The 13,993-nt window shown below is 37.4% G+C and overlaps 1 protein-coding gene across 1 annotated transcript in view; it reads left to right on the forward strand.

The window, feature by feature from the left end:
* The window catches only part of SFT2D1 (SFT2 domain containing 1), a 13,531-nt gene extending 1,913 nt beyond the window's left edge, over window positions 1-11,618 (forward strand). Inside the window, exons 3-8 of the mRNA XM_009071932.1 lie at window positions 1,100-1,182; window positions 4,563-4,644; window positions 6,624-6,659; window positions 7,353-7,411; window positions 8,854-8,883; window positions 11,083-11,618. Of these exons, the coding sequence (XP_009070180.1) occupies window positions 1,100-1,182; window positions 4,563-4,644; window positions 6,624-6,659; window positions 7,353-7,411; window positions 8,854-8,883; window positions 11,083-11,122 (330 nt within the window). The 3' untranslated portion in view covers window positions 11,123-11,618. The remainder of the gene's footprint in view (window positions 1-1,099; window positions 1,183-4,562; window positions 4,645-6,623; window positions 6,660-7,352; window positions 7,412-8,853; window positions 8,884-11,082) is intronic.
* Window positions 11,619-13,993: the final 2,375 nt, after the last annotated feature.

Genomic DNA, 13,993 nt, shown 5'->3' on the forward strand with positions numbered 1-13,993 from the left:
GTGCAAACTGACACCACAGATTCCCACTGAAATTGCAATTTGGTAGAATTTAGTGGCTTTTTTGCATATTTTTCAGGACACAGTGTGCACATCACAGCTTCTTTTCTTCTAGTTTAGGCTCTACTTAGGCTCTAGCAGGCTGAGAAAGTTGGGACTGTTCAGCCTGGAGAAGAGAAGGTTGCATGGAGACCTCATGGCAACCTTGCAGTATCTGAAGGGGGCCTTAAGGGAAGCCAGGGAGGCACTCTTCATCAGGAGCTATAGTGACAGGACAAGGAATAATGGGCTCAAACAGAAAGAGGGAAAACGTAGGTTAGATATACAGAAGAAAGAAATTCTTTACTGTGAGGGTGGTGAGGCACTGGAACAGGTTGCCCAGAGAAGTGGTGGATGCCCCAACCCTGGCAGTGTTTCAGGCTGGGGCGCTGAGCCATCTGGTCTAGTGGAAGATGTCCCTGCCTATGGCAGGGAGGTTGGAACTAGATGATCTTTAAGGTCCCTTCGAACCCAAACCATTCTATGATTCTGTTTCTCCCTGATCATCATAGGTAATCAGCAGAAGGCTTCAGATGGTTTTTTTGGTGTGCATTTAGTGGGAATAAGAGATGTCTGGAAGTAAGAGTTCTACAGTATTTCTGTTCAGCCTCTGCCTATTTAGACCAGAAGTCCAGATGGTTGATTGGAGGAGAAAGGGGATGGTGAATATTAGTGTGGGGTTAGTGACGTGTTATCTTTTGACATGACATTAGTAGGGTTTGTGACATGTTATCCTTTGTGTGCAGAGGTGTAGGATGTACAGAGGAACATTGTAACAAAACTGAGTGTTGTAAATAGAATATAAACAGTACAAATAAATGTTTTAAACTGTATAAACAGACATTGCCTAGTTGTAAAAAATATTGTGGAGTATAGTAAACCAACACATTGTTTTGCCAATAGGTGGCAATAGAAGTATGCTGAGCATTGCTGCAACTCAAGAACAGTGTACTTTGCTGCTGTATGTCAATGATGCTCTTCATAGATTGTATAGCCTACAAATATATTTTCGCACTAAATGAATTAACTAATTGCAGATGTGCAAATAACCTATCTCTTATAGGGAACAGCATTGCTATGGCTCCCAAATGGGATCAAACTTTTTGCAGTGTTCTACACCCTGGGAAATATTGCTGCATTGGCCAGGTACAGTTTCTTAGTTATTATTATTAGAAAAGTACCTTCCTTTTCACCTACATTTCCATTTGCTTTTACTCTAGAATGGCATCTATGTTGTGTATAAACAATATTGTTTTCATATTGAAATGCTAATAATATAAAATCTTGTTTGCTTCACAGTTTTAAGACTGGATGTCAGTTATCTTACATGATTGTTTTGCAGACACATCACAACAGCTATTTGATATAAAAATAAAACATTGCTGGCTGAATATTTAGTGTCTTTTACAGCTAAGTCCTTCTGCCAAGTCCTGAAGTGCCTCAGTTTCAGAGGTGGAGTGGTAATCTGTCCACTGTGTGGATGCTTTGTTACTGGAAAGAGCTTTTTGCTTTTAACAGAGAAATCATCCTGTTTCTAGGAAAACAAGATGTTCAGGAAATCCTTGTTTTGTCTGTAAGGCCCAGCAGAATCTAAAAGTTGTTCACAGTATATTTTTAAATTCTATGTGTGAATCCTTGAAGTGTTCCACATAACAGTCTTAAAAGATTTGCATAAGGGATATCCTAGGATCTAAAATTTTTTTTCACTGTTTGTAAGACATATAAGAAACAACATAATGTCCATAAAATATTTTCAGTTTCTGTTTGTCCTCTTTTATCTTAGTGTAGTGAAGCATGGTCATTGGACTCAAACCCCATGGAGTCTGGTCTTGACTTCATGGACTTCATTACTTTAGTCAAGTGGCATTACTCTTGAGTTAAAGCATTGTTAATCTGTTAAAACTCAGGTAATGTGACATTAACATTTAAAAAATGCAATGATGTACTGCATCTCCTCAATAAATTTCTCAGGAGACAAAGATTTCTATACTGAAATTGAGTCTCATTTGTAGAACTATTCCATTTCATACTAAAACAAGACAAAAAGTTAACACTCCAGGTAGGCAAAAGCGAGTATTTCTCTTCCTTACCTTGTTCTTTATTCTTTGTTGTTGGTTTATTGGTTTTGTTTGTTGGTGGTGGGGTTTTTCTTACCTAATAATTTGGGTGTGTTTTCATTGCTTCAAATGAAATGAGCATTTTAGAAACTTAGTACTAATAAAGTCTATTTGTCTAATTGAATTAAGAGGGAAAGCTTTTACAGACTGGTATTTCTTTTCAGGAGAAAAGTCTGGACTCCAACTAAAATCAGAAGTAAAGAGAGGCCCCCTTGCCCTTCAGTAGTCATTTTAGACATAAATAACAGGCAACTGTGTTCTAAGAACAGTAGGTAATGACAATAAAGTCCCAAATTGTCAAGGAGGCTTAAATATTTTCAGGCTTTACAAGTCTGTATTTAAAGCAGAATGCAGTTACCAGTCCTACTAAATAGTCCTCTCTGGCTATAATTTTCTAGCCATGAACATGAAAACTCAGTTCTTCTTAGGGGTGATGAGTGTATCTCCTGCCGAATGTGTTGTATATAACAGATACCCTGTGTAAGTGGAGGTCCTCTAGAATCTTTTTTCCAGCCTTTCTGCTCCCTCTCTCATCTCTGGAGAAGTTGTTGCAATGTCTGTCTTTCAATGCAGACAATACATTCTGCTTTCCATATTTTCTTTCCTGTTTTATGTGGCCTAAAGTTCCCTCATTTTTACCACCTTATTTCCATCATCCCTATCCTTCTACTGGCTAACTAATTTTTTATTCTAGTTCTTCAGGTCCTTTTGTGGTCTTAATTTAATTTTATGGCTCAGCAGATGAGATTAAAAATATTGAGAAAAAGTTTGGATTGCAGTCAATTTAAAAAATTTTTTTCTTCTGAACTGAGAAAACATTTTTTTCCATTTAATATGGACTTCTGAGGTCTGTCTATACAACTTGAAGATAAAGAAAATGAAGAGAAGGGGATATACATAGCAATTTGCTGGTAGGGGAACATCCAGGTGTGGAAGATTTGAGTTCTGTTTACTGCTTGGGATGTGGATTCCCATATTTCTTGTGTCTTAGAAGATGCCTGCTTCACCAGGGTTATGACTAGTCTCAGAAACGAGCTCTACCAATGTCTGCCCTACTATTGCTTGTTTTGTTTCATATAAATAAATATTAACTAGAAAAGGAGTTAAGCTATCTTTTCTGCTGTATAATAAAGCATTCAGACCACCGCAGGATTACAGGCATTCTAACTGTCTCACTACATTTTTGTTTTCTACAAAGCAGAAAGATTTCATTGACAGGGAAGAAAGACTCAGCTCAGAATATCTGAAGACAGATAATTACTCCTGTGGTTGTGAATTCTTAGTTCAGATGGAACATCTTTGCATGAACAGGTACAGCATAGTGTGTACCTGAATGATGGTTTTCATTCTCCCTTCAAGTTCACCACAGAGTAGAAGAAAGCAGGAGGTTTATTACAAGCTACTGAACTTTTTCCTTCCTTTTTTGCTTGCTGAGTTTAACTAAAACATTAGAGCCTCCCTGTAATCTTGATTGTAGCTACTTGCATGCAGCCTGGGTAACAGATTTATTGTTAAACAGAAATTTTCCACAGAAGTTTGGTCTTTGTATTCTTGACATTCTTTTGGCAGCTGGGTTCTTACAACAGCTTCACCATGAAATTCACTGCTCTTCAACTTGATAACCCTCTGCTACATATACAGCATAATGTTTTGTTTTGGCTATGTAAAAAAGCCTTTTGTCCTTGTTGTTATTGTTCCTCTAACCACTGTATTTTTTCCCCTTTTCTATCCCATGTCTTGGATATGATCTCATTTTCTTCTGCACAGTTGAGTTTTCTCATCTTTTTTTTTTTTCCCTAAATATGGTACTTGCTGTCTTAAAATAACAACCAAAACATCTTTGACTACCCACCCATCTCTAAATTCATATAGTGCTACTTATAGTCATTGTTCGATCTCCTCCCATTTTATGTCTCTAACATGATTTAAATTTAACTGTAACTGCACTGCTTTCTTAATTGTCTTTATTTATAAATTGCATTTGACACCAACAAACATATTATTATTGGAAATGTGTTTTTTCTTAGGCGATGAAGAGTTCGTGAAAACTAATTTGTTTCTATGTTCTTCTGTTATTCCTTTATTATATCCTTGTCACACCCTCTGTCCTCTCTGACCTCAACAAACAGAACAGTGTTCTTGTACTTTCCTATTACTTTTTTTTACTATGGTAATGTTTTGGAAAGAATTTTGTGACCAAGGGTGACTCATAAACTGTTTGTGGGGCTAAATTCATGGAGTATTTTACCTTCTGTTCTAGTCTTTGTTGCTAAACACTGAAATACCTTTTTTTTTTAAAAGCCTTTGTAGTCATCTGACTGTTGAAAAACATGTTAATTACCTATTGTCTTTTACAAAGAGTTACTTGAAAGTGGTTTTCCCTTTGTTTTGGTTTTTCTCTCCTATTAGTACATGTTTCCTGATGGGGCCCCTGAAGCAATTGAAAGCGATGTTTGAGCAAAAAAGATTAATAGCTACGATTGTGATGCTGGTAAATATGCTATCTTGTTTTCTTTTAGCATCAAAGCTAAATTTGAGGCTTTTCTAAAGGGAGGTTATTTCTCAGTCCACCTCTTCTCTCTACTGAGAAATAACAGTCAAGCTGTTTAGCTCTGTGTGTCATAAACATCATCTAGCTCCTTTCTATGACTGTTTTTGTTGCTTATGTTTTTTTCGGTTAATCATTTGGAGTAAAATGTTCTTTGCTAAATATTTCTTACTGAATGCTAATAGTAGGTTGATAATTTTTAATTTATTTTCTAAAATATTTTCTACAAGAACAAGGTGAGAGAGTTTTTTTTTTTTTTTTTAATAGCTACTGTGAAAAGTCAGTGGTCACCAAGTCTGTCTGCAGCTTGGTCTGTGTAGGTTAGTGGTTCAGTGCTTTCAAAGCTGTGGAGAAAATTAATTTATTTTCTCAAAGTCTGGGAAGCCACATGTTCAGCTTTGTGATTCTCCATTGTGAGGTCCCTAGCTCCTTTCCTTTACACGACCATCATTTCTTCTTCCAGGAGGGTGGAAAAAATAACCCCAACCCCAATCTCAGAATTCCTATCCCAGAGCTCTATATTACCTTTCTGCCCTTTCTGCTCCTCTGGTTTGTACTTATTTTCTGTCTTGTTCCTCCTGATTGTTTCAAATTTTATTTTTGAAATGTAGTGGCTGTCCTATTCTCCCTATCATATAACTTTTTTTTCGAGTTGATTAGAGCTGATGTGGGTAAGAAAATCTTCATAAATTCTTTCTGGGTGGCTGTCATATGGGTTGCATATTCTTCCTGTCACACACCCACATAAAAAAAGCAGGTTATCCTCTCATTTGAGAGGCACATGTCTGCCCATGTCTTTTGGGGAAGTCACTTGGTCGTTGCTTGGCCTCTGAGCTTTGTTAAAGAGGTTTGGTTGTTTGGGTGTTTTGTTTTGTTTTGCCATCTTTACAACCAAGTTACAAGTCCTTAGGGAAGTTATGTTTCGTAGGTCTGCAGTAAAAATATCCAAGAATATCTTCAGTTCTCTAGAGTCTGTATTTGCTGAGCATGAATCCTCCAATGCTTTGCAGCTGTGGGCTTTTTCTGATCAAACTGAGAGCCCAAGCCAGACACTTAGAACAGACAGCACAAAAACCATTTTGCTCTGATGTTCCTATCATCTACCATGCTCAGATGTGGTGACAAAGAAAATAACTTGCTTTGAAGGCTGCAGAAACAAGCCATATCAGAGAAATGGAAAGAGAACAGACAGTAGAGAAAACATCACAGACCTACGTACCTGTGCAGAGAAACTACCAATAAGGTTGGGAAAAGACAGAGAAAGGTTTCATCAAGTAGTGAACATGAACATTGGATAAGAGTTAAGACTGTTAGGATGAAAATTTCAGTAAAACAGAGAAGAATTGGAAAATTATTAAGTTTAGAAAAATTTTGATGTATTTGACAGGTTTAATCCCCATCCTAACACAAAGCTAGAATTGTAGGCAGTTCAGGAGTCACAAACAGGTTTGGAAAATTTCAAGAGTCTGTTATTATTTCAATAAAACACCAACATATCATTTTCAGTGAAAATTAATTTAGAATTTTGTTCTGTTTTCTGCTGTGTGTAATGACAAATGGAGGAAGCCAGATGAGATTTAGTGGAACAGTTTAAAGTGATTGCAGGAATGGTGTGATTGTTGGGCATAGTAAGCCATACTGTTGTAATGTTTCATCAGAAGTGTGTAAGTACCTTGAACATAGCTTCATGGGAGCTTTTGCGTTGTGTTTGAGGCAGCTGCTCCCTAGTGGGGTCTTCATTATTGTCAGAAGATGAAAAAGCACTGAAAAAGCTGTGTGACAGCCTTTGGCTCTGCTTGTTTCATAAGTCAATTCTGAAAATGCTGATTGCCCACTGAAAACATGAAAACAGCTACTGTTTGCTTTCTTGTGTATTTGAGTATTCATTCTTCTGTTTTATCTCTCCTGTCATCTCCCCCCAGCTTTGCCTAATATTGACTCTGTGTGCTGTATTCTGGGTAAGTGAGAATACTTTGTTCCTCTAAAGAGCAATCTAGCTTGGTTAGTTCATTAATTGTATCGTGGTTTTAAGATACAGTTCACTTGTGGAGGAAAGATGAGTTTGTGTGTGTGCTCTTTCTGTTGTCAGCTGCAGTTGAGCGTGGGTGGAGTGATGAGCCTGCTGGCTGTAAAGCAAATGCACCCTTCCACCTGAATGTGATGTAGATGAGCATACAAAATCTAGAGCATCAGGTTCAGTCTGCAGACCTCTGGAATGAAAATTAGGAAAAGCAAGTTATTTCATTTTAGTGATGTATACTTATGTCAGAGAATATCAGAGAATGTGTAGTGGTCTTTAGAAACTATGGATACAGAACATTAAACTGATTAAGACAAAGAGGCAGAACAAGTACCTTCAGGCATCTTGAATGAAAACTGGCTGTAGTTACATTCCATACAAGTAAATATGTTGCTGGAATAACCTTCCATATTTGCAGAAGTTAGAAAAGGTTTTTATAGCATGATGCTAATGGAGTGAAGGATAAAATTGAGAGCTGTTAGAGAGAAAAGAAGTAGCAAATTAAATTAAGACAAGGAAATTTAGGCATCATCAGTTAAGTAAATTTTTGGTTGAACAAACTTCCAATTGTTTACAGTATAAACTGGTGCAAAATGCACTAACTTGCAATATTTGCTTTTATTTTACATAGTGGAAAAAAAAAGGTTTGGCGATGTTATTCTGCATATTGCAGTTCTTGGCAATGACCTGGTAAGATTCTTAAAATTCCTTTTAATTTCTTCTTCCTACACCTACGTGATTATAAACATATATGCAAAACATATATATATATATGTTTTATATATATAAGTGTACCCAAATGCTAGCCTCAGTCTGTTTTTCTAAGCTAGGTTGTGTAACTTCCACAGAATCTATATTCAATCTTCTTGCAAAAATGATAATTTTAAATATATTCAGCAATGTGTGAACTTATTGGAAGCCTTATGAAAGGAATACATATGCAACAAAATTCTCATGCCTTTCCTGTGTTGTGAAAGTAACTGTATCTTAATATGTTCTGCTCATCTCACTCTTTTTTGAGTTCTAACTAATTTTTCATTTTTGAAGTGAAAGAAACTAAACAACATTTTTTCATAGGGATTGTCCAGCACAGAAAATACACAGTGGCACTGGGTAAAGAGTGGGTGGATGTGAGAAAGTAAATTTAGTGCAGTGGGTACTACAGTGACCATCCACATGCGCTCAGGGGTTGGGTTTGGCAGTGTGTGAGACCTGTTAGGTAAATGCGAGCCTGGCAGAAGTTTTGGAAGTTACTGCTTTCTCCATAGAGATCTGTACTTGGTCTCCTTGTCCCAGGTGGGTTATTACTTGGTGCTAACTCTCAGGCAGCCCAAGGTGACCACAGTTCCTGCTTGAACTTGCCCTGAATACACAGAACCTCTACTGAACTTGGGTCTGATAACAAGAAACCATTTGTTCAGGATAGGTACTGTTGGGCACTGTGCTGTGCCCAGGCAGGTATTGATACTAGATAGAGGAAAGAGCACCAACTCAGACTGAGCTCTGAACGTTTTCAGCAGATAGCTCACATTTGTTAAGTGTCATAGAATTTGATCAGGCTGGGCAGGAGAACAAAGCACCACCTGGAGGCTTGTGAAAAGCAAATTTCAGACGATAATAGAATTATTAGCTGTCTTGAGTGTCACGATTGTGGCATAGTATTTATACTACACCATGTATCTCTATTTAGACTACACCATGTCTCTCTATTTAGACTTGCATAAATAACATAGTTAGATATATATTTGTAATTTGTCTTTTAAACTGGAAAAAGTTGTCTCTATCATCCTGAGTACAGTTTTCCCAGAAATCTCCATTCCTTTTGGATTTGGCAAGGTTTTTTAAGTGCTTGTGCAATAGAAGTTATGAAATACTTGAAATGTATTTTCATATTTCACATGAAATATGAAAAATCCAAGGAAAAAGTAAACCAGCAAATCCTTGTCAGTGGGTTTACTTGTTGTCCAAACATGTCATCTTTTTCCCAGGTAAGCATTAAATTGAATAGAGAATCTTGTTTAAAGTTTTGTTATAACAGGTGGCTTTTATTAATGCTGGACTAAAGTGAAATAATTGGGTTCTAGGAGAGACATGAACACTCTGCAAATATACTTTTTTCCTCTTTTTTTCAGGTATAGTCTATCTTATATTCCTTTTGCAAGGTGAGTCTGCATAACAATTTCCATCTTAACAAAAGTCAGTTACTTTTATGCTGGGTTGGGGGGAAAACTACTTAAATCAAATATGTGAAAAAACATAACATTCTCCCTTTCCTTTTAATTCTCAGAAAATGACATAGTTGAACTCAAAAGTAATGCTTAATACAAGCTTTAAATACAAGTAAAGGCATGGTAATTCTCTTTGATACATTTCTCTCTAGTTTTCATCACTGAAAACAGAGATTTTGTTTAAATTCTCCAGTGATTTAAAAATACAGTGATTCAACAGTGACTCTTGCAGTACTAAAATTAAAGGCAACTTATGGATCTGAGGTCTTAGGTAAAAGCAAGCAAACAACATATTTTCATCTGCTAAGCCTATTTCTGAAGTCCTCCATCATTTTTAGGAGAGGCAAAGGCAACACTTCGTGTTAATTTTCATTTCTGGCAAGCTTCTCTCTTTGTTTTCACTCTTGTGTGTACAAAAAGGGAATGAAAGCTAGCCAGACACATGCAAGTAATCAAATGTAAAAACCTATGTTTTCTGTAGTGACTCATGTAAAATGCAGTTTGGTCTTTAAACAGTGTGGTTTTTTAAATAATTAAGCACTTCTATGTCTGTGTGTTATTTAATGAGGTTTTCTGGAGTAAAAGTGGGGGAAAAGGAGTACAAAGTATTGTCCATCTCTTCCATCTGGTATTTTCCTGTAGCATTTCTGTAACTTTGCCAAAAAATCTGAATTTTTTTTTTTTTAAAGCTTCAGATTTCATCTAGGAAGGATTTTTTTTTTAAGACAGTAGTTGATAATTACAGTGGATAGAATATTTTACCTGAACTCAGGCTTCGAATTGTCATCTTACTGTTTATGACAACTCAGGCTAACCCAATCAAAGTAGTATTCTGAATTCTTATAGTTTCAGTGGCCATGGGACAGTCTCAGTAGGGCTTATTCCTCTTTTTTTTTTTCTCCTTTTTAATGTTCTACTCTGTACAGAAAGCAAGTTTAGCTTCTAGTTTCTGATTTCTTTCTTTCCTGCCAACAGTGCTCTGAGTCCTGGGCAGAAAAGCAGTTGGTTATATGCATCAGTTAATTTCTTTGGTTTTGTTTATCTATTAGATTTTATGAGCCAAAGAACTGAATTTTATACAGACTCCTCTTAGTAATACAATTCTTTAAGGATTATTGAGTTATTTGCTTATGTGAAAAGCTATCATAAATTTCTTGTGTAGGCTGCCTTTCTTCTGGAAACAGTGATCTAAACCATGTCAAGTGCCAGAGAGCAGTATTATCTCATTTGTTTAAAGTATGCATTTCTCTTGATTTCAACAAAAATTATCATTCCTTGGTTTAACTCCCTTAATGGTTTACTCTTAAAAACAATTTACTTGTTCATGGGTTTGTTGAGAGGGTTTGTTGGTTTGTGTTTGTGTTTTTTTAAATCCTGGGTCTCCTGTTGGCATGGCAAAAAAACAAACAAAAAAAACCCCAAACCAAACCCAAATGAAGACAACAAGAAATGCAACAAAACCAAAAATCATACATACAGTGACTTTCAGGAGTCATGATAGTATGTTTCTTCATTTTTCAAACTGACTAACAACAGAATACAAATTCCACTCCTTATTAAGTTATTGCTTTTCTGAGAAAATGAAAAGTAAAGGAGACTGAAGTGAAGGATCTAAGTATAACAGTCAGAAAACAGTTTACTGTCAATTGAAAAAACAGGACCCTTCAGATCTTTCAAACCTTAAGGCTGAACCAGTTCTCCATCCTGCACTGTCAGTATGTGCACCTTGAACCCTTCAGCCTGTGCTTTTTTCTGTGCAACATGAAGGTCTAACTCCCATGTGGCTTGGACTCACAGCACCTGTGCCTTGCTGGCTGTCTGGATTTGGCACGTTCCTCAGCTGAGCCTTTGCAAAATAAGATTCTGACCTTTGCTAAGGCCCTGAGTGTGCTGCAGAGCAGCTCTGAACACTGCGCCTGCATTTCTGCATGGGCCAGAGTGTTTCACATTGGGCTTGAGCCTTTGGTTTAGCTGCTTCGGTAGAGGTACTCACACACTGATCCTGCATTGGATAAATGATGGCTATTTCTCTTTAGTTTATGTCATGTTTTTAATTGTAAATATGTAATGGTTAAGCTCTATATAAAGAAAAGAGCAACTATCTTAACTGACCTTTTTTTTTTCTTTTTAAAGGGATGCTGTGATTAAATGCTTCTCATCCTGTCTAGGGTAAATTAAGACCAGGAACCACTGTCTGCTTTAAAAGCCAACTGTTTTCCTCCTTAAACTGTGGTCAGAAAACTATACTTTTCCACTCCTGAAATACCCAGTAACAACTTAATATTTTCTTTGCCTTTTGCATCTGGGAGATTAAATAATTTTTACTAGAAACAGTTTTTAAAATAAATTTGATCAGTTATTTGTGTTTATCCTGGAACATCCAGGCTATTTTGGTAACAAAGAAGTACATTTAAATACTACATGCAGAGTAGTGTTAAAACTACCTTGCATCCTGTAACTTTTTATTCCTTGGCAGAGCGAAGTCACTGAGATCTGGGTAGTATGCACAAAGATTTCATTTACAGTTCTGCCTAAAATTGGCAATGTGCCACTCATGTTTGTATATTATCAATTATATGCTTTTCCAAAGACAGAGCTTTATAAACATTGTAAAGATTTGGTGGGTTGTAAGTAACTGCTCCTTTGAAATGTCTATACATGTGCCTTATGAGCAAAGCTTAATGCAAATATGTGTAAGGTCTTTTTAAAGCTTGTTGGATTTTATGAAAAAACTGTATTTTAAAGGTTTTTTTTAAAACTTTCATACTTAAATACTTTTTACTAAGAGAACTTATGGCTAATGTATAAGAGATTTGATAATGTAATTTGATAAGATAATGTATGTGAAGTTTGTGAAATAAATTCATTTTAAAGGTGCCTAAAATATTTTTTGTCTTTTGCAATTGGCTATAGAAGGCTGAAAATTTCAGCATTACACTTGAATAAATCTGAAAATCTAAAACATATCCTAATTTAGTTATTATGTCCAAATTTATGTCCAAATTTAGTTATTAGATTTGCAGAAGTGACTTTAAAGCTTCTTTGGTTTTCATATTTAGACAAACTGTTCATTCTAAATTAAACTGGTACTGGATTGAAGTGAAATACTCTTAATATTTTGCCTGGATTCAGTAAGAGGTTTTCATTTCTACTTGTTTCAACTAAGAGCTATTCAGTTATTCAGGAGCAAAGTTAAATCCTGATATTGCAGGAGCATTTTTTTTTGTACTGATGGATGTGCTCAATTCTAAACTTAGATTAGTGTGTTCTAAACCCCAGTTGTTTTGGAATTGCTTTTTTTTTTTCTGTTAATCCACAAGTAGAAGGAGGAATGGCTTTGAAAAGATGTGAGCTCTGGTGTCAGGAAGGGGAAGACCCCTGTCTTTGCAGTATTCAGGGTTCAGGCTAAGGAGACAAATTGCAATACAGTACGTTCCAGTTAAATCTGTGTATGTTGCACAACATGACAACATCTATTGGGGAAGCTGTATACAGGGTGATTGCATGATTTTGCAGCCAAACTGCCAGCCAAGCCACACCTTTAAACTGATTAGTAACAATGAATCCCCAGCAAAGTATCCTTCCTGCTGGTGGTAGGGGGTCAGGTCGTCCTGGCCCCACAGCTGCCTCTTGGGTTCCCTAGTGCTGCGTGGTGTAGTGACAGCCCCTCCAGCTCTGCCCATCACAGCCCTTGGGTGCTGGGGGACCCTTGAGTGAATTTTTAGTTCCCTTTAGTTTCAGTTTGCATTGAAGATGAAGTAGCGTGTGCATAGGTGGTGATGGATGTCATCCTGGAAATGACTGCTCCAGCCCCAGTGACTGCTGCTGACCTCAGCTGACACTGGGGTGACCTCATCCCACTCGTCAGTGTTGCAGGGCCAGGCTGGTTTTGCCCATCAGCCTTAAGTTCTGGTGCACAATCGCCTTCACTGCAATCTTTACATAGAATGGTACTGGTTATTCAGATTTTTTAAAATCTATTTATGTGATATGGTAAATAATGAAGTTCATACTCATCGGTTAACAATTAGATCTCCAGGAGAGAATGGGTCCAAGAACTGAGGTCCAAAAGTTCCACGCACTAGTTGCTTTTATATGCACTTAGGTCTGTTACATCACGTGCTTTATTTGTTCTCTCTCCGGAGCATTTAAGGATTTACTTCCTTCATCTGCATACAGAGGACACACACTGTTCTTTTGTCAGTATCTTTTGCTCCTTCATTTCCTGTCTTTGTTTCCTGTGTATGAGTATTCCAGAAGTTCACAGTTGATGAATCCTCATAGTATAATACCCTTTATGATAGTGTGGAACTGTAGGTGTGAAGATCTTTATCCCTGTGAATTGCATACATCCTACCCATCTTTTGATAAGTTCTGGTACCCTAGTTAAAATAGTACTTTGAAGTAAATGCTGTAGAAATTATATGCTGTGACTTTTCAGGCTAAATTTTGGAGTGGTAGTAATCTTGGATTCATAGGAAATATATGCTTACTTATTAACACACAAAACCTCTCCAAACCTCTATCACAAAACCGAACAAACATAAAAAAAGAAACTAAGGAAAAAACCCGCAACACCAGAAGAGCTGAGTGATGCACTTTGCTTCTACCCTAGATGGCATTGAGGCTAGGAAGAAGACTCTCCCAGACTATGCTCTTCATTACCAAGCGAGGCAACTCGTGTCCTCGCAGTGGCTTATACATTTTGGAATTTCGTGTAGGTGGAAGACTGCCCTGAGCTTGAGTATAGCGGACAGCACTCTTGTCTTGTCTGCCTGCCCTTATTCACGGAAATTCGAGTAGTCAAGGAGCTCAACAAGTCACTAATGTTTTGAACGTGGCAAGAGGGTGCTTGTTCAACGTGACATTAAAATACTGCCCTTTCAGACTTGGACGCTGACGACTTTGGGAGGAACTTTAGAGTCCGCTTGCCCCCGGGGCGTGGGGGGGCCCCCCCGCCGTACCCTTCCGTGCCTTAGGCTCTGCCGCGGGGCGGGCGGGAGAGGAGCGGGGACAGACGGCGAGTCCCACCCGCAGCGCGGCT

Source organism: Acanthisitta chloris, unplaced genomic scaffold, assembly GCF_000695815.1.
Source record: "Acanthisitta chloris isolate BGI_N310 unplaced genomic scaffold, ASM69581v1 scaffold12590, whole genome shotgun sequence".
In the NCBI taxonomy this organism is placed as follows: domain Eukaryota; kingdom Metazoa; phylum Chordata; class Aves; order Passeriformes; family Acanthisittidae; genus Acanthisitta; species Acanthisitta chloris.